Source organism: Stenella coeruleoalba (assembly GCF_951394435.1).
Source record: "Stenella coeruleoalba genome assembly, chromosome: 1".
Taxonomy (NCBI): Eukaryota; Metazoa; Chordata; class Mammalia; order Artiodactyla; family Delphinidae; genus Stenella; species Stenella coeruleoalba.
This window is the reverse complement of record NC_137169.1, coordinates 60,475,989-60,503,224: the sequence shown is the minus strand read 5'-3', so window position 1 is coordinate 60,503,224 and position 27,236 is coordinate 60,475,989. Positions and strand designations below refer to the sequence as shown.

The 27,236-nt window shown below is 34.1% G+C and overlaps 1 protein-coding gene across 2 annotated transcripts in view; it reads left to right on the top strand.

Moving 5' to 3' along the window:
• The window catches only part of ANKRD13C (ankyrin repeat domain 13C), a 78,559-nt gene that overhangs the window by 4,235 nt on the left and 47,088 nt on the right, over nt 1-27,236 (top strand). The window contains exons 2-3 of one of the 2 annotated variants that reach the window (XM_079934012.1): nt 15,239-15,373; nt 18,852-18,893. In XM_079934012.1, coding sequence (XP_079790138.1) covers nt 15,346-15,373; nt 18,852-18,893 — 70 coding nt within the window. In that variant the 5' untranslated portion in view covers nt 15,239-15,345. The remainder of the gene's footprint in view (nt 1-15,238; nt 15,374-18,851; nt 18,894-27,236) is intronic. The other variant, XM_079934011.1, reaches the window with a different exon arrangement.

Genomic DNA, 27,236 nt, shown 5'->3' with positions numbered 1-27,236 from the left:
AGGCTACTTTGTCCACATGATAGCCCTTTAGGTATTTGACAAGCAAGAGCTATCATGTTCTCCTTATCTTCAGGTTAAACATTCCTAACTTCCGTATCCATTCTTCATATGACATGGTTTATAAAATTTTAAGAATGGTCCCTGAAACACAGTAAATGCTATAGAGGTGTATTAAAAAAGTAAATGAAAATCTTAGTCATCTTCTTTTAGTGAAACTCTGGTTTGTTAGTTCTTTCCTTTGAGGATGGTGCCCAGAACTAGCCTTAGTGTTGAAGCTATAGTAGCCTCTTCAGCAAAGACAGAGACTATATTTATTGCTCTAAGGAATACACATTTAGTAATGTATATTAGTAAAGAGCATACATTAAATAATATAGTACAAGAGTATGTAGATTTTTTAATACTGTTTATTCTCAAGTAAGTGGCTGTCTTTCTGTTCTGTCCTTTCTTGTCCTTATTTTTTTTTTTTTAACCTCAAAACAGGACTTTACATTTATTAGTTTTTATCTTGTTAATCTTGATCCTTTATTCTACCTACCTGGAAAGCTTATTGAATCCTAATTTGGTCACTATTTAGCTCACTGTTCATTAGCTCTTTCAGTTTGCAGTGATCTCTGAATTGAAAAACTTTTTTTTGGTGTGTGTGTATGTATGTGTATTTACAAATTATTGTCAAATTGAGTAGGAGCAAGGATAGAGCTTTTTCTTTTATGGAAAAATGTTAGTTGAGTTGAACCAGGACTGTCCTGGTGTTAAATGAGTTTCCTGATGCCATCATCATTAGCACTATAGAACATGAACTGCTACTTGAAATTGTGATATGAACACATCTGCAGAGCTACCTCTGAAGAGCTGCCTTCACTGAACCACAGTAGAAGTAGGAAGTCTGACCTTCAAACTTTGGCAAAAAAGGAAGCAGAAATGAGCAATTACTGATGATATTGTGTCCTGGGCATCGGCAATGAGGCAGGAGAATTCTGGAGGACTTATTGGAGAACTGAATATGTCTGTCCCAAGTTAATGGCATTCATAAGTCATAGAAATCTAAATGAAGAGTACAAGGTAATTGTCAGGATGCTTTGTGTTCTAGAAAAGGAGTGTAGATTCTCAAAAATTGGATAGGGGCTGGAAAGACAAACGGTATATTCCTGTTCATATACCATTTATTTCACTGGGGAGCGGTCGAAGATCAGTTTTAGAGCAAGACAGAAGCATGTCAAATGAGGGTAGGAAAAAGGGAAAAGGTCTCTTTTCTAACTGTTTAAAGATTATGAATGGTGTTAGTTATCAGGATATGTGAGGTTTAACTGTGTGGTTGCATTTCATCTGTTCTTAAGCCTGTTAGTCTTGTTGGTATCCCAAAGATCATCTGTAAAACTAGAAGGCTTTTTCTATATATGGAATCAGATCTGAGTTGGAGACCATGCTTCTCTACAAACTGGTTTTTATGTAATTATACTATTTATTTAACTGCTGAAATAAGTCGATATAATAATATCTATCTCTTGGGGCATTATAGTCTTAAATGGGAGACCACACTTGAAAATATTTTAATGATGAAGGCTCATATCATAGTAATATCCATTAATATCAATATCTTGCTCTACTTTTGCTGTGACGTGCCTTTCAGTAGAGGACATTCTAGTTTTTGAGGTTTAGTTAGGACTTCATTCAATTGAGGTTTTATCTGCTTCTTGAATTTATACTGCCTATCAGTTTGCTAAAAGGTTTATTTGACTCTCCTGTCAGTCATCTTTCGTCTACTACTGGTGCAACTTGATTCAGAACATTTGGATTCTTGGCTGTAGATATCTGTCAGGTGTGTTAATTTATCCTCTCTTAATCAGCATTGCGCTGATTTCTATAAAGCCACCTGTGCTGTGTTGCATATCCTCTTGGATATTGGTTGGCTTTCATAGAGAATTGTGTGGACACCTGCCTTGTCCTGAGGTAAAATGCTTTTTGGAGAGTAAAAATAGATTTTAACACTATTCTAATGGTTCTTCATAGTTTTTTTCCCCCTTTTTTTGTTCATTCATTCCTTCACTTAACAGATATATACTGAACTCCTGATATGTGATAAACAGTGTTTTAGGTGCTGGGGTTACAGCAGTGAACAAAATGAACAAAGTCATCCCTGCTGTCAGGGAGCTTACATTCTAATGGGGGAAGATAAATAATAAACAAACTAATAAAAATATAGTAAAGAGAATATGGCAGAAAAGAGTTTTAGGCAGAGAATTGCAAACACAAAGGTACCATGTTTAAAGAATAGTGTGGCTGGAACAGGCAGAGAGTGGTAGGATATGGGAGATTTTGAGACCGGGGTATAAACATGTAGAACTTTTGTAGGTCATTGTTAAGGATTTTGACTTTTACTTTGAATAACATAGGAAGCTATTTGAGGGTTTTGAATAGCCAGGTAACATGATCTGATTTTAAAAGGCTCTTTCTGGCTACTATATGAGGCAGAAAAGAAACTTTGGTGGGGGGCATGGGTCAATTTAACATGCTATTATTATAAGTGGGGGTAACTGGAAATAATGAGAAGGTAGAGCTGGTTAGGAGTCAATGATAGATTGAAAGTAATGTGTGTGTGTGTGTGAGTTTTAGTACTATAGTACCATTTATGAGAGAAAGCACAAAAATTCTCCCTTTTTATTGCTTGCTTGGATGAGACTTGAAGATGTCTGTGGAAGCTGGAGCTGTGTTGGTTCTAGGACCTGTAATTTCCTGCTTTGCTCCCTCGTTAGGGGGCACATGAAGTCAAAACTATTTTTGTAATAACCCAAAGTCATTGTTTGCCTTTTTCACAGCGCTGACATTTTCACTGATGGTACAAAAGCAGTGGTGGGTAAAATTGTTGGAACATTAGCATGAATCAAGGCACCAAACTGCTAGTAGTCATTGTATTATTCACTGCCGTGTACTTGAAGTAGGAAAAAAAAAAAAGCCAGTTTCACAATGTCTTTGACGAAGGTGTAGAAATTGTTAATTTTTAAAGTCTTAATCTTGAGTACATACTTTTTTATTCTTTGTGACATAATGTGAATTATGCATAATACTTTTCTGCTGCATACTGAAGAAAAAAAAGGGAGAACATTTGTGCAATTGAGTTGTAAGCCAAACTAGCTGCTTTTGTCATGGAACACCATTTTTATTTGAAAGAACAGCTTACACACAAACTATGGTTACCACAATTTGGATATTTGGCATACATTTTCTGGAAATTGGATGAAGTGAACCTGTGACCTCAAGGAAAACAGTTGACAATATTTGTTGCCAATTAAAAAATTCAAGCTTTGAAATGAAATTTACAATTTGGAAAACTTGTCTCTGTCACTGTAAGCTTGACAGCTTCCTAGTATTTAAAGACTGTTCTGGTCAGATTGGTGATATTACTAAATGTGATTTAAAAATTTTTGTATACTGAAATGTGTTGACATTTGGAAGATCTGCATAACTCAGTAAATCAGTATTTTTTAGACTGATCAACGCCTGATGTTACAAAACCATGCATCAGTAAAAGATCCATTCAAAGTGTAAGAGAAACCAATGAATTTCAGTGTACCACAGTACAAAAAATTTATTGATACGGTTTGAGATCTCACATGACAACAAACCTTAAAGAAATAACCACTTACTAAGTTTTGGTGTAGTATCAAAGGATACCGCCAATTATTTGGAAAGGCTGTTAAAATACTCCTCTTTTTTTTCAAGTGCATATCGTCTGAATCTGGATTTTCTTCATATACTTCCCAACAGCATTTACACCTGACTGAATGCAGAACCAGTTATAAAAACCCAGCTGTATTCTATTAGGCCAGACATTAAATTTGTTTTTATTTTTAATTAAAGAATTTAAAATAGTACCACTCTTGTCATTCTTTTTGTTTTGTTTTGGAAAATTGCAATTTTTTCCATAAAAAAATTATATTAACATGTAACGGTTTTAACAATTTTAATTTCTAATGTAAATAGCAATAGATTTATTCATATAAGAGATTTTTGGGATCTTCAATAATTCTTAAGAGTCTAATGGGGTCTTGAAACCAGAAAGTTTGAAATCTGTTGGTATAGTAAAAAGAATACTGATTTTAGAGTCATGACTCCCACAATTTCTGGATATGTAATTTTAGGAAATTACTTAACCATTTTTAGATGTATTTTTCTTATGACATGTGAAATAGGAATAATCTTTGTCTCACAGGGTTAGGGAGCAAATTAAATAAGATATCTAAAGTATACAGCATAGTGCTGGGCACATAGTATATAATATATGCCCTGTAAATGCCAGCCATTTGGTTGATAATTTGCATACTTTGACTATAGTGGTCTTAATATTACTGGAATGTTTTTTACTCATTTAACGAAACAGAGTTCAGTTTTGTTTACCAAGTTAAAACCAAGGCATCCAATTTCAGATTTAAAAGTATATTTTGAAAAGTTAACGGAGAAAGTTATTTTAAGTTTTTAGTGTCCTTTGTGTAACAAATTAGTTTAAGCAGTAGGTTGAGGACTTAGAAAACTGAGGGGATAGTAGGTGATGGGTCAAACGAGGATACTTGAGCACTTAGTTTCATGATACATTTAGTCAGTAAAGTAAATGTGGTATTGGGTAGATAATGATGTTGATAAAGATTATTTTGCATTTAAAATATTGAAATCATAGCATGACATTTGGCATCCTTGATTGTAAGTAGTATGTATTTCTGATTATGTTCTTACCTTAAAGTGAGAGGGACTGGATCGTTGAGCTCAAAGTCATTTCTAGTTCATAAATCTTTTGAAATCGTGATTAATTTGGACTTGTAATGGAAGTTTCATTTGTAACTTAAGTAGGTGCTGAGGCTTTTACCTTTTCATCTATATGTTCTTGGAGGGTTTAAGAAAACAAAGAGTACTTATCTAGGTGCATAAATGCCTTGATTTCTTCACCTGTATGCTCTAGAGTGTAAGTTTTTGAATAGTTACTATGTTCACATGCTACAAAAGTATAAAAAGATATAAAAGGATATGATGTAAAAATAAAATTTCTCTCCCACCTGTCTTTATCCACCCAGTTATCCTCTTTGACGGCAGCTAGTGTTATCAGTTCCTTGTTTTCTTTTTCTGCTACCATTTAGAACATGGTACTTTTTTTTTTCTCCTGAAAGATAGGGAAGTGAAGAAAGAACTATTACAACCTTTCCTACTATTAGGACAAAAATGGATATTCAGAAATTTATATGTTTGATTTTAAATGTCTTTCTCTTTTCTTATTTTTAAATTTATATCTCCAGCCTCGACTTCTCCTTGGAGTTCCAGATTTTATAATTATCTCCACTTGGGAATCTCAGAGATATTTCAAAATTTATTTGTCCAAAATGGAGTTATCATTTTCCACTTCCCACCTGGCCATCTAGTAAATCACATCATTTAGTTATCCAGTTCTCAAGTGTCAATCACTGGGATCATTCTTTGTCTTACCCCCTCTTTTTACCCATACATGTCTAATTAACAAGTTATTTTGAATCAGTCTACTTTCTGTCTCCACTGCTACCACTTTGAGACCAACCAATTTTTATTATCTTTTCCCTGGAATACTGCACCAGACTCATAACTAGTCTCCCTATGTCCCCTTCCATTCCATTCTCTGTATGTTAAGAATAGTGATCTTAAAATGTAATTTGTATCATGTCATGTCCCTACTCAAGGTCCTTTAATGCCTTCTCCACTTAAAAGTAAGTTCATATTTTTTACCATATGTTATAGAACCCTGCATGATCTAGCCCTTTCTTACTTCTCTGATATAATCTTTTACCAATCCCTCCTTTTTTTCTATGTCTGGCCATACTTATTTTCTTTCAGTTCCTTGAACATGCCAGGTTATTTCTGGCCTCTGTCTGGAAAGCATTTCTTCTTATTCTTTGATTTCATAGTTCTTACTTAGCATTTAGATCTCATTTTAGAGAGATTTTCCTGACTTAAATATCAAAAAGTATGTCTGTCCTTATTATTTTCAGCCTTAGCCTTTTATTTTTCTCAACACTTATAATCTATTTTGTTTTATTTTATATTTCTCTTTCTTTATGAATATAAACTCCACGAGGGCAAGAATTATTTCTAGCTTATTAATGGTTGAATCTCTAGTGTCTAGCACTATGCCTAGCACATAGTGATCCTCAGTAAATATTTATTGAATGGAAATGAATGGATTTTCCTTCTGGGTAAAATGTTGGAGAAATAACAGAACCTATGAACTCCTTCTAACTTTGTATTAAAATACAATGATAACTCTAGAATCAAGTAAACTAGATAATGAGAGAAATTTTTAATAATAGTAATGTAGTATGATTAAATATAGAAATTATATTGATGAATGACAGGTGTTCTTTCCTGTCACCTGTAATGTGACATGAAACCCTTAGTGATTAGAGCATTGGTCTACAAACATTTCATTAAAGGGCAAGATAGTGAATATTATAGGCTTGCAGGCCATACCATTTGTTGCATGAAAGTAGCCATAGACAATTCATAAACAATCAGCATGTGGCTGTGTTCCAGTAATACTTTACATCATGTCCCTGAATTAGAGGATGAAGAAGTTTCTAATATGGAAAACAGATGGCAGGAGCAAGTATGTGCTCGACAGCAAGCTTACCCTTTCTTCTTGCCTTCATTTATTGTTATCATTAAGACTTATAACAGTAGAAAAAAAATAAAACTTTTTCTGGTACCTTATTTTGAATAGAGAAATTCACACTAAAGAAGCAAGTGGGCAAGAGAGCTTATTTTAGTTGAGAGCTAGACTAACCTTGGTGATGGTTGTTAAGGAACAATGAATCCAGTGAAAAGGCCTTTTTAAGGAAGACTTTTTCTTTTAAAATTATTAGGAGAGTGAATAAGTTTTTACTTATCGGCCACCTATCTCTTATTTATCTTTAAACAGCTTTATTCTGATATAATTCCTATAGCATGCAGTTGGACCATTTAAAGTGTACAATGAAATGGTTTTTGGTATTTTTAGAGTTGTGCAACCATTACCACAATCACTTTGAGAACATTTTTATCAACTTAAAAAGAAATCATGTATTTTTTTTTACCTTTCACTGGCCCCCACTCCATTTCCTCCAGCCCTAGACAATCTCTAATCTACTTTCTGTCTCTTTAGATTTTATTATTCTAGGCACTTCACGTAAATGGAAATCACACAATCTGTGGTCTTTCACTTAGCACACTGGTTTTTAAGGTTCATTCGTGTTGTAGCATGTATCACTATTTCATTCCTTTTTATTGCCGATTAAGATTACATTGTATGGATGTACCTCATTTTGTTTGCACATTCATCAATTAATGGACATCTGAGTTGTTTCTACTTTTTGGCTATTATGAGTAATGCTGCTATGAACACTTGTATATAAGTTTTTGTGTGGGCATGTTTTCATTTTCCTGGGTATATATCTTTTGCTGGGTCATGTGATAAGTCTGTGTTTACCATTTTGAGGAACTACCAAACTGTTTTGCAAAGTGGTTGCACTATTTTACTGGCCCAACAGCAGGGTTTGAGGATTTCAGTTTTTCCTCCTTTCCAACACTTGTTATAGCCATCCTAGTGAGCATAAAGTTGTGTCTCCTTATGGTTTTGATTTGTATTTTCTTAATGGCTAATGATTTTGAGCATCTTTTCATGTGCTTTTTGGCCATTTGTATATCTTCTTTGGAGAAATGGCTATTCATATATTCCCATTTTTAAATTGGGTTGTCTTTTTTTTTTTTTTTTTTTTTTTTGCGGTACGCGGGCCTCTCACCGCTGTGGCTTCTTCCGTTGCGGAGCACAGGCTCCGGACGCACAGGCTTAGCGGCCATGGCTCACGGGCCCAGCCACTCCGCGGCACGTGGGATCCTCCCGGACCGGGGCACGAACCCGTGTCCCCTGCATCGGCAGGCGGACTCTCAACCACTGCGCCACCAGGGAAGCCCGGGTTGTCTTTTTATTATTTAGTTTTAAGAGTTTATTTAGAGTATTAGAGTCTCATAGGAAAGTGCTTAAATATCAGCTTGTTCTTTTAGCTTCAGAGTGTAGAGGAGTTTCTGCTATTTATTCTCTTGAATGTTGAGAGGATAATGAGGGCAATATGCTTGTCCTTTCCCATATTAGATCTGAATAAATCATTTCAGGATGGATGAGCAGAAAAAGAAAATCCATTTGAGAGTCTTTGGAAAACAGTTATTATAAAAGAAGCATCATTATAAGTATCCTGAAGATACTGTTAGGAATACTATAAGAAATAAAAGAAAAGTTTAGAAAATAATTGCCTTGTTTTTCAGTAACACATAAAACAGTTTGTTTCTTTAAAACTGTTAAATAGTGATGTGAAGAAAACAGTCCAAATTATGAAGATACTATGGAAATTTTAAAAAATATAATCACTGCATTAAAATGATCTAAATTGAGTATAGAAAGTAAAGTTTTGACAGTAAAGAAAATTGAATGAGTGATGTACAAAAATAATTTGAAAACAAAGACTGTAGAGGAAAAGGAGACAGATTAAAAGAATGAAGGACAAGTTATAAATATGGACTTTACATGTGTAGATTGTATTCTATGAATAATATGAATTTCCAGAGAATAAAACAGAAGAAGTGGATCAGAGGCAACACCCAAAGCTATAAATAAAGAAGAAAACATTTTTTTATCTAAACTTTGTTCTGATTCCAAAGTTAGAGCTCATAATTTGTTCCAGGGAAAATTAATGAAAAGAGATCTGCATATCTTCACACTATTTTTTTTTTTTTTTTTAATTGCCCAAGCAGCGTGGCTTGTGGGATCTTAGTTCCCCCGACCAGGGATTAGACCCGGGCCCTCGGCAGTGAAAGTGCAGAGTCCTAACCACTGGACTGCCAGGGAATTCCCTCTTGGTGCTATTTTAAAATTGAATGAATCCTACATATATACAAGTAAAAAGCACAGATTACTATAATATTTAACTAAAATGTATATCAATTTGGCCTCAGACCTCGCAAATGTTAGAACATACTTGATACACCATCTGCCAACTGTAGAATTCTTTCTAGCCAAATATTCATTTGTGAAAGCAATAGTAACATTCTAGAAAATAGACCAACCATCATGATATCATTCCTGAAAAATATTATTCAAAGAAGTATCTCAGATTGGAAGGGTTAAATGACTAACCCAAGAAAGGAGACGTGTCCAAAAAGGACTGATAATGAATTTTAAACCAGTTAAATATACCATAGATCAGTCTAATAATTAAAGCAAATATGATTATAATCCTGAGAGCAAATTTCCAACCCCCTCCCAAATAAAACCCCCAAAAAAACACTTTTGCTTCAAATTTTGAAAGACATGTAATCTATAATGGGTAAGGAAATGGTTTATAACCACTGATTAAATTAGTGAAACAAAAATGGAGCTAGAGGAGACATAAAAGTACTGAACTCTTTATAATTGCATCAAAAAGAATAAAATACCTAGGAATAAACATACTTAAAGAGGTTAAAGACCTGTACTAGGAAAACTATAAGACACTGATGAAAGAAATGGAAGACGACACAGATGGAAAGATATACCATGTTCATGGATTGGAAGAATTAATATTGCTGAAATGGCTATACCACCCAAAGCAGTCTACAGACTCAGTGCAATCCCTATCAAAATACTAAGGACATTTTTCACAGGGCTAGAATGAATAATTCTAAAATTTGTATGGAAACACAAAAGACCCTGATTAGCAAAGGCAATCTTGAGAAAGAAGAACAGAGCTGGAGGGATCATGCTCCCTGACTTCAGACTGTACTACAAAGCTACAGTAACCAAAACAGTATGGTACTGGCACAAAAACAGACACGTAGATCAATGGAAGAGAATAGAGGGCCCAGAAATAAACCCACGAACATATGGTCAATTAATCTATGACTTTGTCATAGGAGGCAAGAATATACAATGGAGAAAAGAGAGTCTCTTTAATAATTGCTGCTGGGAAAACTGGACAGCTACATGTCAAAGAATGAAATTAGAACATTCTCTAATACCATATACAAAAATAAACTCAAAATGGATTAAAGACATAAATGTAAGACCAGAAATCATAAAGCTTCTCAGAAGAAAACATAGGCAAACACTCTTTGACATAAATAGTAGCAAAATTTTTTTGGATCTGTCTCCTAAAGCAAAGGAAAAAAAAGCAAAAATAAACAAACAGGACCCAATTAAACCTGAAAGCATTTGCATAGCAAAGGAAACCACCGACAAAAATGAAACGGCAACCTATAGAATGGGAGAAAATATTTGCAAATGATCTGATCAACAAGGGGTTAATATCCAAAATATATAAACAGCTCATGTAACTCAACGTCAAAAAAAAAAACCCAGTTGAAAAATGAATAGACAGTTTTCCAAAGAAGACATACAGATTATTAACAGGCACATGAAAAGATGTTCAACATTGTTTAATCATCAGAGAAATGCAAATTAAAATCACAATGAGATATCACCTCACACAGAGTCAGAATGGCTGTCATCAAAAGGAACACAAATAATAAAACAATTATACTCCAATAAAAATTAATTAAAAAAAACACAAATAACAAATGTTGACAAGGATATGGAGAAAAGGGAACCCTAGTACCCAGTTGGTAGGAATGCAAATTGGTGCAGCCACCATGGAAAACAGTATGGAGTTTTCTCAAAAAACTAAAAATACAACTACCATATGACCCAGCAATTCCTCTCTTGGGTATTTATCTGTAAAAAGCTGAAAACACTAATTCAAAAAGATATGTGCACCCCAATGTTCATAGCAACATTCTTTACAATTGCCAAGATATGGAAGCGACCCAAGTGTCCATCAGCAGATGAATGGATAAAGAAGATGTGGTTTACATACAATGGAGTATTACTCAGCCATAAAAAGATGGAATTTTGCCATTTGTAACAACATTGATGAACTTGGAGGGTATTGTGCTAAGTGAAATAAGTCAGACAGAGAAAGACAAATACTATATGGTATTACTTATATGTGGAATATAAAAAGTAAAATAGACTAGTGAATATAACAAAAAAGAAACAGTCACAGATATACAGAAGAGTTGCAGATACAGATATGGGGAGAGGGAAAGGGAGACAAGAAGAGGGTAGTGGATTAAGAGGTACAGACTACCATGTATAAAATAAATAGGCTACAAGGATAATAATACAGGGAATATAGCCAATATTTTTTAATAACTATAAATGGAATATAACCTTTAAAATTGTGAATCATTGTGTTATACACCAACTATACCTCAGTAAAAAAGAAAAAGTCCAGACCTCTTCATTTGTTGTAATGGGAATCAAAAGTATAGTTTACTTTTTTACTTTGAGTGTTAGATAAGCATGAGTTTAAAAATGTGTTCTAGGACTTCCCTGGTGGCACAGTGGTTAAGAATCCGCCTGCCAATGCAGGGGACACGGGTTCGGGCCCTGGTCTGGGAAGATCCCACATGCCGCGGAGCAACTAAGCCCGTGCGCCACATCTACTGAGCCTGCGCTCTAGAGCCCGTGAGCCACAACTGCTGAGCCCACGTGCCACAACTACTGAAGCCCGCACGCCTAGAGCCCGTGCTCCAAAACAAAGAGAAATCACCACAATGAGAAGCCCGTGCACCACAACGAAGAGTAGCCCCTGCTCACTGAAAATATAGAAAGTCCGCACGCATCAACGAAGACCCAGTGCAGCCAAAAATAAATAAATAAATTTATTTAAAAATAAAAGGTGGTTCTAAAAAGTGTTAGTTTGCTATAAATAGAATTTAAAATCTATCTATAATCTGTTATTGTGGAAGATGAATTTTAAAAGTCCAAATTAAAAAAAAAAAGTAGAAAAGCAAAGCCACAGGACTTAAAAAACAGAAATCTCCAAAAGTATGATTGTGTCAAATAAAGCTTTATATTCCCATATTGTGTTAGTAATGATTCTTGGATTTACAAGTGATAGAAACTCATTGCAAACTAGCTTAAGCCCCAAAGTATTTATTGATTCATATAACTGAAGATGATAGGGTAGGAGACAATAGTGACATGATTGTATCCAGATTTTCTGCAGTATCATCAGGAATTTTGTTGGCGGTGGGGCGGGTATTGTACAATTTGTTAGATCTGGTGTTATGTAGAATTTAATTCTTCCCTCTTGTAGTTGGGCTTTCTTCTATGTCAGAGTTCTTCAACCTCTACACTTGACATTTTGTGCTGGATGATTCTGTGTGGTGGAAACCTATCCTGTGCACTATAGGTATTTAGTAGCATCCCTGGCCTCTACCTTCTAGATGCCATTAGCACCCCCCACTCCCCAGTTTTGACAACCAAAAATGTGCCAGACATTGCCACGTATCCTCTGGGGGATAAAATTGTCCCTGATTCAGACCCGCTAATCTATATGGTAGAGAATATGCAGTCTCATACTCAGAACCTTAAAGTACTAAGGTTCCAATGGCAAGAGACAGTTTTCCTCACTGGCTCAAGTACAAAAAAAAAAAAAAAAATGCAGAAAAGAACCTTGACCCAGGTGGGAATTGTGCCCTTCCCTGAAACTATTTTCTAATTAGGTATCAGACTAGTTGGGTTTGTGTCATGTGTCTTCCCTGGTTCATGTACTTAAGGTATGGCATTTGTTACTAAGAGAAAGGAGTAGTGAAGAAATTCCAAAAGTAACAACGATGACATCTACTAACTAAAAGGGAAGAAAAGGACTTTCACACATACTTGAAGGAGAATAGTGAAAAATGGAGATTTTATTGTTGAGTCAATGGTAAAGAAAAGAAAGCTATGAATCCTCAAGATTAATTGCTGATAAAATTGAATTTGAGGTAAAAATGATTTAAAAGTGCTAAGAGAGTAATTATATTTTGATAGAAGTTATGATCATTAGCACTCATAAAAGTATTGCATCTTTATGCACTAATCAAAAGAGTATAAAAAAATAGAAAGCAAATTATTAACGAAGATGGAGAAAAGTTAACACATAAAATCAAAGTAGAACTTCTGCCTCTAGTAATGATGAACTAGATAATGAGGACAACTCTTCTTTAGAAGGCAATAAGAATAAAATATTCTACTTTAAGGACATTGGAGAGCTAATGAGGTAGGAAGGGATACTGGGCCAAGATCTGGCAGAAGATGGAAATCCAAAGATGCAAACCTAACATTTGAGGTTACTTTTCCCCAGCAGCTTTTGTGAATCCAGTAGAAGCAGTTAAGAGGCTGAGCAGTACTTTAGACAGCCTTGGTGAGCTAAGAGGACAAAAGATGGAGGTCAGGGCCCACCAGGTGTGGGGTATCTCTTAAACATGCTGCTTTTGGGGATGGAAACTTGAAGAGCTGCTTAGGAATAAGGTTGAACTGCAGGTAAATCAGCTCTGATATAGGTTGAAGCATAGCTTTGAGTCATTTGTGAGGGCCGGAAAAAAAATGTCAATCCCTGGATTAGTCTAGTACCCCCAGCCACATGTCAGAAGCAAATAAAAGTCTCTGTAGAATTTGTTTCTTAGGCTTCAAGATTTTTGCAGAGGAGTTAATTAAATATGTTCAGCATACAATTCAAGGTGACCAGCATTATAGGGAAACTAGACAACATGAATGAGAACCAGAGAGAAGCAATAAGAGAAACAGAGCCATCAGAGCTTCATTTATTGTAATTATTACTAGACAGACTTTATTTTTTATTTATTTACTTACTTAATAGACGTATAGTTGATTTACAATGTTGTGTTAGTTTCTGGTGTACAGCAAAGTGATTCAGTTATACATATATATATTCCTTTTCAGATTTTTTTCCATTGTAGTTTATTACAAGATATTGAGTATAGCTCTCTGTGCTATACAGTAGGACCTTGTTGTTTATCTATTTTATATATAGTAGTTTGTATGGACAGAGACTTTAAATAACAATGTTTATTATGTTCTTGGGGGATGAGAGACAAGTTTGAATATTTTAGTGGAGAACTGGAAATTATGAAAATTGGAGTAACATATTTGGAAAATAATTCAATAGAAATTCTCAAATGGAAATATATAATAACTGAATTAAAAACTAAATAAATGGGCTTAATACAGTTTAGATCCTGAAGAAGACAGAACTCATGATCTTGGAAATATGTCAGGAGAAAATATCTACAATGAAAAAGGGAAAGAAATTTTTTAAAAATTAAAAATGGTAAGAGTAGTTCTATGTTAATTGAACCCCAGGAGAGAAGAGAGAGAATATGGGGCTAAAGCAATATTTGAGGAGACAGTTGCTGAGAATTTTCCAAAATTGATGAAAGACACCAATTCAGAGATTTAACAAGTCCAACCCAAGTAAAATAAAAAAAGGATTCCACATTGGAGTGAAATGGCTGAAAAAACAATCTTAAATGCAGCCAGAGAAGTCACATTACTTTAAAAGGATCAGTAGAAATTCCTACAGCTGACTTCTCAACAAAAAAGAAAACCATAAGACTACATAGAATACTGAAGAAAATAACAGCCAATCAAGAATTATATATCCTGTACAATATCCTCAGAAGTTGAATAAACATTTACAATCAAAAACCTAAGAGAATTCACTTATCAGACCACCACTAAAAGAAATACTGAAGGATGTGTTTCAGATAGAAGAAAAATGATTCTAATGGAAGGCTAGAGAGGTAGGAAGGAATGAAGAGCAACAAAAGTGGTAAGAAATCTTAAATGAATATTGATTCTATAAGGTTCAAATAAAGACTCATGGCACTAGATAACAGCATATAAATTTGGATGGAGGGAATGAAGTTAGTGTTCTAAGGTCAATGACTTGCTCTCAAGAAGGGAATGTGCCATTTAACATTAGACTTTGATAAATCAAGGATGCATATTGTAAACTCTAGAGCTGTGCTGTCTAATAGAAAGCCAATGCAAGCCACATTTATAACTAAGTTTTTTAATAGCCACATAAAATAGAAGTAGGTGAAATTAATTTTAATACTACATTTTATTTAACCCAAAATATCCAAAACATTATTTTAACATGATGATCAATATAAAACATTATTGAGATATTTTACATTCTTGTTTTTCATACTAAGTCTTCAAAATCCCACTTATGGCACATCTCAGTTCAGACTAGCCACATTTCAAATACTCGGTAACCACATGTAGCTACCATATGGGACAGTGCATCTCTAGGATAACTACTAAAAGAATAGTAAAATAAATAAAATATATACCTTCCATCCACAGATAAAAAACCAAAATGGAATAATGAAAATAATCAATTTAGAAGAAGGTAAGAAAGATGAGAAAAAGGAACATGGAACCAGCAGGACAAATAGAAAGCACAAAGCTGGATGGTAGATTTAAACTCCAATAATATCAGTAAGTATAACATATGAGGCTGGATTAAATGCTCTGGTTAAAAGACAAATATTAGCTTACTGTATGAAAAAACACCCAACTACATACAGTTGGAAACACATCTGAAATATAACAATATTGAAAGTGAGAGGAGTGAAAAATGTATTCCATGTAAATATCAATCAAAAAATTTGGAATAGTTATATTAACATAATAGTAGGTTTTAAAGCAGAAAACATCTGAGATAAAGAGAGGTGCTTCAAGATGAAAATCATTTGTTGAACTAGGAAAGTATGAGGATTTGATTTGTACTTAGTAACATAGCTGAAAATATATCAAGCAAAGTTGCTAGAAGTACAAGAAGACATAGAAACCCCCAATTACAGTGGGATATTTTTAACATTCCTCTTTCTTTAACACGCTGACAAAAAACCAGTAAGGATATAAAAGATATGAACAACACAAACTGGATCTAGTAGGTTTATATGAAATGCTGTACCCAAAACCCTTAAGATACGTGTTCTTTTCAAGGTTACAGAAAACATTTACAAAAATTGACCAAACTTGACCATAAAGCAACTCTCAACATGTTTCATTGAGATTATACTGAGTCTGTTCTCTGATCACAGTGTAAGTAAACTAGAAATTATTAATAAAAAGGTAAATATACTAGGAAATGGTAAAAAAATCAAACATTTAAGAATCTATTTCAAGAAATTAGAAAAAGAACAACTTAACTTGCTTTATTTCCCAAGTTGAGTCTATTTTACCCAAATAACATAGAAGAAAAGAAGTAATAAAAGAGCAAGAATTATTGAATTAAAACAGACATTAAGTAGCAACATGCCAAAACTTTGTTCTTTAAAAAAGTGCATAAAATTAATAAACCTCAGACTGATCAAAGAAAAAACACAAGTAACAAATATGAATGAAAAGTGGGGCATCTGCATAAATTTTAATGTCATTAAAAAATCATGGATATTGTGAACAAAATGTATGACAATAGGTGGCAATTTATATGACATGGACAGAATCCCTGAAAAATTTAATTTGTCAAAATGCACACAAAAAGGAATTAGAAAACATAAGTACTCTTGTTATTATTAAAGACAATGAATCCGTAATAAAAATGTTCACTCAAAGGAAACTCCAAGGCTAGATGGTTTTACAAGTGTATTCGTGTAAACATTTAGGAAAAATAACACCAAAAGTTTTACAATTACATTACTTAATTATGGAAACATTTGAGTTTGCAACCCTTGCCTAAGGTAATGCCTGTCGCGTTTTAGTGATCAGGTTTCTGTAACTATTTGATATTTTTAAGGTTTGTCTCTATAGTCAGAACTTTTTCTTATGCCTTCATTCACGAATGCTTATTGACTATTTTGAATGTTAGATGTGTATTGGAAGCATTTCATATACATAAATGAACAAAATATGTATCTAGTTATCCTGAGGTTAATGTCTAATGAAGGAGACAGATGTTTACACAAAAAATTTAAAGTACAGTTTAGTGTGAAAAGTGCTGCAATAAAAAGATGGGTATAGAGAGCTTTGGGAGCAGTGCAGAGGAACATCTGATTGTCTAGAGAAGACTTCAGTGAATAGGTGATGTTTGAGCTAAGCCCTAAAAGGTGAGTATTAACTTGCCAGGCAGATCGGGAAGGAATATTTAGGAAGGATTAATAAAATGTGTGAATATCGAGAACCTGGCTTATTGGAGAATTTATTGTATGCAGTTCAGGTGAAATACAGGGTAAAGAAGAAAATAGGAGAAGAAAGGAAGGTAAGGACATATCTCAAGAACCTTTTATGCCATGTTAAGGATAAAATATGGACCACTTCCAGCCTTTTAAGTGTAACATGGTCAAGTTTTTGTTTTAAAATTATTATTCCAATATAGAGAGGAGATTGAAATGGGGCAAAACTTGAGGCAGGGAGACTTGAAGGTTGTTGCAGTAGATATTCAGGTAAGGTGATGAGAACTTAAACTAGAAAAGAGGTGGGAATTAGGAATGATAATCCGAAGTAAAGGTTTTGGTTTTGGCATAGTGTTGAGCTTTTGTTTCTGGCACCAATTTGTCAACAAGTTTGTTTACTTTTTATGACTGCTTTTTGGTTTTGATAAATTGTCATAGAATGTGAATGCAAACTTATGAAAATAGTTCAATATTTAGAAAAGGTGGAAGATGATCTTATTCTAGACCAATAAAATTGGAAATTGATACTTATACATGTGGATTTCTTTTCTTTTTTTCTGGAGCTGATCAGAAACAAAATAAATGTTTAGATTAACAAGGTACTGTTTTTAGTAAAACAGAAAATGTGTATCTTCTACAGACCCACCTAGGATTTAGCATTTTGAGACAGAAGAAATTGTTTATCTTTGCAATATACTTTTTTTTTTAAGTTGAAGTATAATTGTCATACGACACTTTATTACTTTCAAGTGTATAACAATGATTTCATGTTTGTATATAGTGAAATGATTACCACAAGAAGTCTGGTTAATATCCATCACCATACATAATTCAAAATATTTTTTTTTCTTGTGATGAGAACTTCTAAGATCTACTCTTAGCAACTTTCTAACATACAGTATAATAATAGTCATGCTGTATATTACATCCCTGTGGCATTTTTTTGACTGAAAGTTTGTACCTTTTGATTCTCTTCACCCATTTCGCCTACCCTCCCATTCTCCACCTTTGGCAACCACCAGTTCATTCTCAGTATATATATATATATATATATATATATATATATATATTCATATATATTTAAAAGATTCCACATATAAATGAGATAATACAATATTTGTCTTTATCTGACTTATTTCACTGAGCATAATGCCCTCAGGGTCCATCTCTGTTGTTACAGATGGCAAGATGTTATTCTTTTTTTTTAATGGCTGAATAATATTCCACTGTGTGTGTGTGTGTGTGTGTGTGTGTGTGTGTGTACACACACACACTGATTTTCTTTATCCATTCATCTGTTGATGGACACTTTGGTTGTTTCCATATCTTGGCTGTTGTAAATAACGCTGCAATGAACATGGGGGTTGCATATATTTTTTCCAGTTAGTGTTTTCATTTTATTTATTAAAACTTGAGGACTGGGATTGGGACTTATTGATATTTATGAGCAAGGATGAGTATATATATAGTAAGGTACTTAAATTGTGTGATGAATGAACAAAGATTGATATAACAGAGAAATTAGCAGCAAAGGAATCTGACATCTGTTTGGAGAAGAAATCCCAAAAGCAAAATGGAAACCTTTTATGGGAGGTGGGGGGAAGAGGAGTAAGATACCTTGTGTTTAGAAAGCATGACATCCTCTGACCCTCACTTTGCCACATAAGCAGGATCATTTTGTGGTCACATTATTTTTGCTTAAAATTTGTCAGTGAAATTTCTGAAGGAGCTGAAACCACCTTAAAATAATTTTTCTGATGTTTCTACACTAATTTAATTTATTTTTGCTTTTGTTTTAGGAAATACTCCTTTACATCTTGCTGTGATGTTAGGAAATAAAGGTTAGTAAATATGTTCTTTTTTTGTTTAACTTCACTCATGTATAGTCAGTTTAAATATTTTAAGATGAGTTTTATGTTTTGAGTTTTAAAAAATTTGCCTGATTATTTGATGTGCTAATTGAGTTTAGGATTCAGTATATTAAAAAACACAAATACTTTCTCATTTTTCATAGCACTTTTTTCAAAGAATTAGTGGAAGTCTTATACTAATCTTTATGCCTTTTGAAGCTTTTTTTTTTTTCTTGTTTGGTTATTTTATCAAGGAAGTATAATTTCAGGAGACTCTTGTTTCCAAATATTAAGTTTTATTAATTATTGTAATACTTTTAATATTCAAAGAGTTTTATAAGATTCTTTAATATGGACTATTTTATATATCTAAACTCATAAGTCTAGATTTTTTATGGTAGATGATAATAAAAAGTTAGTATTTATTCTCCAAAAAGAAAAAAGGAAAGCAACAACTCATAGACAGGTGATTTAAAAGATCTACTTTTTAAGGCTATTCCTAGATGCAATAAGTCTTAGTTATCTGGATTCCCAGTAACCCTGGAAAGTGAGGATTCCAGATAGCTGATTGGCAACCTTTTGAGTGCTAGATTTTTAAATTTTGGATGTGTTTGATAAAAATCTTTGGAAAACATATACTCTTGAATTTTTAAACAGGCTAATTTTTGTTAACACTTTTCTGATGATCTAGCTGTATCATTATGAACATCTATTATTGTTATATAGTGTGATGTGGCTGTTGCTGTAAACATTTGATCTGAATGTATGATGATCTGAAGGATGTTACTAGAACTTGCTTTGTTGAAAAAAAATTCTTTTGTTGGTTTGGTTTTATTAAGTTCTTGTGCTTAGGTGAAGCATATGATTTGTAGGAAATTTAATACTACATAAATTGGGGGCTCAAATCTTTATTTCTTTATTTAGTTATGTTATTTTTTTTCTCCTTCTTACAAGGAAGAGACTCAGTCAAGTAACCTTTTTTTTTTTTTTGCGGTACGCGGGCCTCTCCCGCTGCGGAGCACAGGCCCCGGACACGCAGGCTCAGCGGCCACGGCTCACGGGCCCAGCCGCTCCGCGACACGCGGGACCCCCCCGGACCGGGGCACGAACCCGCGCCCCCTGCAGCAGCAGGCGGACTCCCAACCACTGCGCCACCAGGGAAGCCCAGTCAAGTAACTTTTAAGTAAAGAGAGATTCATTAAGGTGCTACATATTATAGAAATTCAAGCTATGGGGACTAGCTATGTCTCAGGAAGAGTAGTAACCAAGACAGTCTGGGAGATCAGCGATCCTTTCTCCCTTCCTCCCTCCCCCTGTCCTTCCTCCCTTCCTTCCTCTCTGTCTCCCTCCTTCCCTCCTTCCCCCGCCCCCACCCCCACCCCCGCAACCTTCCTCCTTCCTTCCCTTCGGATATGTATATCCATCTATTTGTCCAACTATCAATCATCTATCATCTGTCTGTCTCTTATGGTGCATCTGCTGTTCTTTCTTTATATATGTGTGTGTGTGTGTGTGTGTGTGTGTGTGTGTGTGTGTGTGTGTGTGTATATATACACACACACATATATATATATATATATATATATATATATATATATATATAATATTCTCCCTTTTCTTGATTGACTTTTCTGTTTAGTGAAATTGACCATGACCCAAAATAACTGTTCTAGGTTCCTAAACCTTCAAGGCTTTGATTTCAGTGTTCTCCACCAAGTAGTTCAGTTTCTTAGGTTCCTGAATTTCTGAACAAAAAGTTTGATTGGTCTAGTTCATGTCGAGCCAAGTCACAGTGATGAGTGACTGGCAATCTCATGAATTGACTTTGGGATATATATTTACTCCTGTGAAGTTAGCTTTAGCTTGGCTGGCTTTGGGTGAGAGTTGGGAGTAGAAGAGGAAATCAGGAATACAGAGGAAGAATGTTTATCAGGAATATTGGCAGGGCAGACAATGATAGTCATCTTTAGTATAGATACCTTGGTGAAAAGATATCAGATATAGTTAGCTAAATTTGAGCAGTTAAAACTTATGCTTTCTTTCAAAGAACATTCGATCAGAACTTTAGAAAATAACTGGAATGTATTCATTTACAATATGCTAGATGCTTTTTTTAGGGCTTTATGTATGTTTACTCATTTAACACAACAACCATGTGAGGAAGATACTATTATTATCCCTATTTTACAGATGAAAAAGTTAGCTCTGAGAAGTTAAGCAACTTTCCCAGGGTAAAGTAGCAGAGTTTTGACTTGAACTTGGAGTATCTTGTTCCAGAGCCTGGATTCCTGATTATTATGGTGAATTGCCTTGCTCTCTTTTCACTGTGAACCATTCAAAAAGGAAATGGTCTAAATCAAAGTTAGCTAACATGCATCGTGCTTCCCTCCTGTTTTTGTGGAAAATATAGTTAATTTGATACCAAGTCTGATTGCTATTCTAAATTTAGCACTTTAATAGTAAATATGGATTTGCCAGGATTCGAATATGAAATTAAACATATCTACCATCCTAGGTCTAAGTGTTCTAATTTTCAGTAGCGGTATTGTTAGATTTCATCATAGGATTGTATCAGCCTATCCAAAATGTGTTTCACAGAATTAGTTTCATTGGATATTGATAAGTTTTTAGAGGAAAATAGTGCTTCCAGGTCAAATTGATTCTGAAAATAGTGAGTTAAGTTTTAAGCAGTTTTGTTTATTGTGGACCTTCTTAGAACTTTTGATATGCTAATATTCATTGTGACCTTCTGAATTGGAGCCTTCTGTTGGATATAGAGTCATTGTTCCAATAGTTATTTGGTATTTTCTCTTTTTCACAAGTATCTTGAGAAACTAGAGTTCTGTGGAACATATTTTGGGAAAAACTTGGTTAGATGATTCAGGATCTGCAAATAATGTCAGTATTTGCTCTTCCTGAGTCTTTTTCATGTAGAGTAGGTACAGCCATTAATATACTGATCAATTTATAATTTTCCATTTACATTTTTCCAGTTGAATACTCTTTTTTGCTTTTTTTTTTGACCTTTTAATATTTTTGATATTTGGTTGCATAGGAGTGAGATTGAAATATGTAGTGGAAGATAAAACATCTACCTTATACTTAATTCTGTAAAGCAATTTTACATTATACCATTGTTCAATCTGTGCCACTTTTATCTTCTCCTTTAGAGATATACTATGCCTTTAGTGACTTCACTGTTGAAGGGCACTTTCTGTTTGTATACTTGTTTGTAAACATAGTAAAAATTCCCAGGGTATTCAAATATTTGTTGACTGAATTAAAGAGAGATACCCTATGACCTATATACCTTTATTTACTTCTCTCAGTCATCTTAACCTACTGAATAACCTTATTTTTCACCATTGAAGTCTGATTTTTTCTGAATTTCTGAGTCTATTGACCATGTTTGCCATGTTGGCTGGCAAGTTTTTCAACTATGGATTTGAATTGAAATGGAGAAAAACATTATACTTAAAAGATTTCAGGAATCTTTAGGAGGTGAACTAGAAAACTAACCTTTAATTCTTATTCTTTTGGTTAGACATCAGAAAAAATTCTTCAAACCAGTTGCTGCAACTTTTAATTTATTATCAGTATTTTTTGGAACTGCAGTTTTCCATTTTTTTTCTGAAATAAGTCTAGAGTTAGTTTGATTTTTCATCTTCATAAGGGTCTCTCTGAATATTCTGTTTTGTTCCCAGTTGTCCTATTTATCCCATTCACTCTCTTTATATTTTGTCACCTGTATAGCTCTGGTATATTTATATGTGATTTCTGTTTATCATAATTTCATTTTGTTTAGACTCCTCAAGTCATAACTTCTTTGTGGCGCATTTGTGCATTTTTAAGCCTTACTGCCTGATTGTTAACTACCTTTTTTTCTTATTATTCATTGTTACAGTTGCTGAGAGAAGGCATTTGATTGTTCCAGTTTTTTTGTTTTTTTTTTTTTAATGTATGAGACTAGGTCAGAGATCATGGCATATCTATGATTTTCTGGCTTTTCGTTAGTTGCTCATTTCTACATCAGTTGAGTTGTGATGTGAGCAAAAGGCCTGTGGCAAGGTCTGTGGCGTATGAGAAAACGGTTGACATCTTTAACGTATATATAAATCATACCAGTTCTATACCTTAGTTTATGCAATTGGTATATTGCTTTAGATACTGTTGTGCATCTTCCTTTTCAATATTTTTAAACTAATATTTTTTCTTTAATGATTTTTAGGTTATTAATACATGCTTGATGAAACAATTGAAATAATACAGTATAAAGATGTATATAAAAAGCATCATCTCTCCTACATTTTTTCTGATGTAATTAACATTAATAGCCTAGTGGGCATCCTTGCACACCTTCCTCCTTGTAATACAGGGGCTTAGTTTGTTTTTACTTAAGTTGAATCACTGCATCTAGTACTTTGCCATGTTTTTCCTTTCACTCAAAAGTTTATCATGAAATACAAAGTCTGTAGATATCTATCCATGTTCATGTTCCCCTACTTCTTTATTTATGCACACAAACACATATTTACATAAAACCCCCTGGTAGGTTTCTTTAGGAGAGTGTCCATTTTATTTATTTATGTATTTATTTATTTATTTATTTTTGATTCTTTTCTTTGGGGGGGAGTATAATTGCCTTACAGTGTTGTGTTAGTTCCTGCTGTACAACAAAGTGAATCAGCTATACGTATACATATATCCCCATATATCCTCCCTCTTGAGCCTCCCTCCCACCCCGCACCCCCCCAACCCCCACCGTCACACCCCTCTAGGTCATCACAGAGCACTGAGCTGAGCTCCCTGTGCTGTACAGCAGCTTCCTACTAGCTGTTTTACACATGGTAGTGTATATATGCCAATGCTACTCTCTCAATTCGTTCCACCCTCCCTTTCTCCCTCTGTGTCCACAAGTCTGTTCTCTACTTCTGCACCTCTTTTGCTGTTCTGCAAATAGGTTCATCAGTACCATTTTTCTAGATTCCATATATATGCGCTAATATACGATATTTGTTTCTCTCTTTCTGACTTACTTCACTCTGTATGACAGACTCTAGGTTTATCCACATCACTACAAATGACCCAATTCCGTTCCTTTTTATGGCTGAGTAATATTCCATTGTATATATGTGCCACATCTTCTTTATCCATTCATCTGTCGATGGACATTTAGGTTGCTGCCATGTCCTGGCTATTGTAGATAGTGCTGCAGTGAACATTGGGGTGCATGTGTCTTTTTGAATTATGGTTTTCTCAGGGTATATGCCCAGTAGTGGGTTTGCTGGGTCATATGGTAGTTCTATTTTTAGTTTTTTAAGGAACCTCCATACAGTTCTCCATAGTGGCTGTATCAATTTACATTCCCACCAACAGTGCAAAAGGGCCCCCTTTTCTCCACACCCTCTCCAGCATTTATGGTTTGTAGATTTTTTGATGATGGCCATTCTGACCGGTGTGAGGTGATACCTCATTGTGGTTTTGATTTGCATTTCTCTAATAATTACTGATGTTAATTTTTTCATGTGTTTTTTGGCCATCTGTATGTCTTCTTTGGAGAAATGTCTATTTAGGTCTTCTAGAGGTCCATTTTATTTATTTATATATTAAAAAAAATCTTTTTAGCTGGTCTCTCTATCATCTTCTCTCCTTATTAACCCCCTTCTCCCATTAAACATGGTAATCCGTGTTAACAGCCTGCTAGGTATTCTTCCATACTGTTCTCCATGCTTATTATTATATACAAATATGTGTGTATGTATCTAAACACACATTCATATGTGTAGTTTTTATTTATTCCTTTATAAAAACATGTGATCATAATATACTTCTCCATTGAGCAGATATATGATTTAGCAGTGCAATGTAGACATTTCTTTCAGTCTATTGGGATGACTTAAATTCATTCTTGTTTTTAATATTTGTCTTTTTTATTCATTTTTTTCTTTCAATGCTTTATTATGAATAATTTCAGATATACAGATAAACTGAAGGATTATCACTATGAGCATTCAAATACTCTCTACCTAGCTTCAATAATTGTTCACATTTTATCATTTGCTGTATTTTTCTCTTTATCTTAGTGTTTTATATGTGTGTATATATATATATATATATTTTTTTTTTTTTTACTATTTTTGCTGTAACATTTGAAAACTAGATGTAAGCATCATGACATTTTACCACCAAATACTTCAGCATGCATCTCTAAGAATAAGGACATTGTCTATCATGACCAAAATATCATTATCACACCTAAGAAAGATAATAATATTGTTATAATATCTGATATCCAATCCATATTTAAATTTCTCCAGTTGTTCGAAAAATGTCTTTTATCGGTGTTTTATATTGAATCAAGATCTGATTGGGATTCATTCATTACATTTGGTTGTTTGTTTCAGATAATCTAGAAAAGTTTGCCCACCTTTTTTCCCCCTTCCTTTGTACCTGACTTTTTGAAGTGTCTTCCCCAGTTAATTTGTAGAATGTCTCCCATCTCAGTTTTGCCTGATTATTTTCTCATAATGTTATTTAACTTGTTCCTTATACTCTGTTTTTTCTATGAATCAAAAATTAAGTATCGATGCTTTATTAGATTCAGGTTAAACATTTCTGGAAAGAATACTGCAGAGGCTTATGAACTTTATATTGTATCACATTAGGAAACATAATTTTAAGTTATCCCACTATTACTGCCACTAAGTTTTTTTTTTTTTTTTGCGGTATGCGGGCCTCTCACTGTTGTGGCCTCTCCCATTGCAGAGCGCAGGCTCAGCGGGCATGGCTCACGGGCCCAGCCGCTCCGCGGCATGTGGGATCCTCCCGGACCGGCACACGAACCCGTGTCCCCTGCATCAGCAGGCGGACTCTCAACCACTGCGCCACCAGGGAAGCCCTGCCACTAAGTTTTGATCACTTGTTTGAGATGATGATCTTCAGCTATCTCTACTGTAAAGGAACACTTTTCATTTTATTAAGTAATCTTGGGATGATACTTTAAGTAAATATCTTATTTCCCAGCATATAGCCTTTTACCTAGTGACTTTAGCATTCATTGGGGTCCTTTGCCTGTATCAGTTATTACATTGTTGTTATTGCTGATTTTCTAGTTTTATCATTTCTTCTACATTTATTAGCAGTCATTCTTCTATAAAGGAGAACTCATTGTCCTCTCATTTTTTGATGTCATTATGGGCCTATCAGTTTTTTTTTGTTTAATGTGTTGTAACTAGTCATTATTCTTTTTGATGCTCAGTTTCTCAAATTTGGCCAATGGCTGACCATTCAGGTGGCTCCTTTGTCCTTTTGACTCTATTCTTTAAAAATGCCTGCATGTTATTAGTCCAGGGATATAGAAGCATCATGCTTTAGTCAGTCATTCTCCCATGATGGATATTCATATTTGCATTATAAATAATCCTAAAATAAATGTTCATGTACATATATTCTTATATATTACTAGCAGACTTTCTTAAACACCTTTGTGAAATTTCTGTATTTATTTTACTTTATTCTGATATAATTTCCTGCTAATGTAGATGTTCCTTCTATTACTAGGAATAGTGCTAAAACAGTGCCATTCTTCCTCCACCTCAGCTCACTTGTATTACATTACAACTGTCATAACACCTTTATTTCCTTCAGAGCACTTATCATTAGCTTTTTTTATTTATTAGTTTACTTAATTATATTTTAATATTGGAGCTCTCTGATAGCAAGATCTTATCTTTCTTCTCACTAATCTTTCTTCTCACTACTTATATCCAGGACCTAGTACTTAGAATTGGCATATAATAGGCACTTGGTAAATATTTGCTAAAAGACTGATTGAATGAATGAATCATTCATTTAGGGAATTTAGGTTGGATAGCCATCCTAAATTTCCCATGAGCCTTGGTTTCAAATGTTTTTCTGCCTGTTAATATGCTTTTTATTTTGAATTAAAAACAAATTTCCTCAATGTATACAAGTGTCTATACCTTAGACTTTTTTTCTTCTGTAGGAAACTTTTATTCATGTTGTCATATATTATGTTCTTATTTTAAGACTCAGTTCAGATTACCTGTGTTAAATGTTGGATATGCCCCAGCCACTGGAGTTGGGAACAGTAAATACTATATAAACAAAACAATTGAAACCGCACAATCCATTGATGAAGTACTATGTACATTAATTTTCCCATGAATAACTGGAAACGTTGAGAGCAATGATTTATACCCACCACCCCTGAACTTATCAGCCAAGATCCAAGAGGCCAGAGATCCTTCGGTGCTTCCTAAATTATCCAGTGTTGGGAATTCCCTGGCAGTCCAGTGGTTAGGACTCCATGCT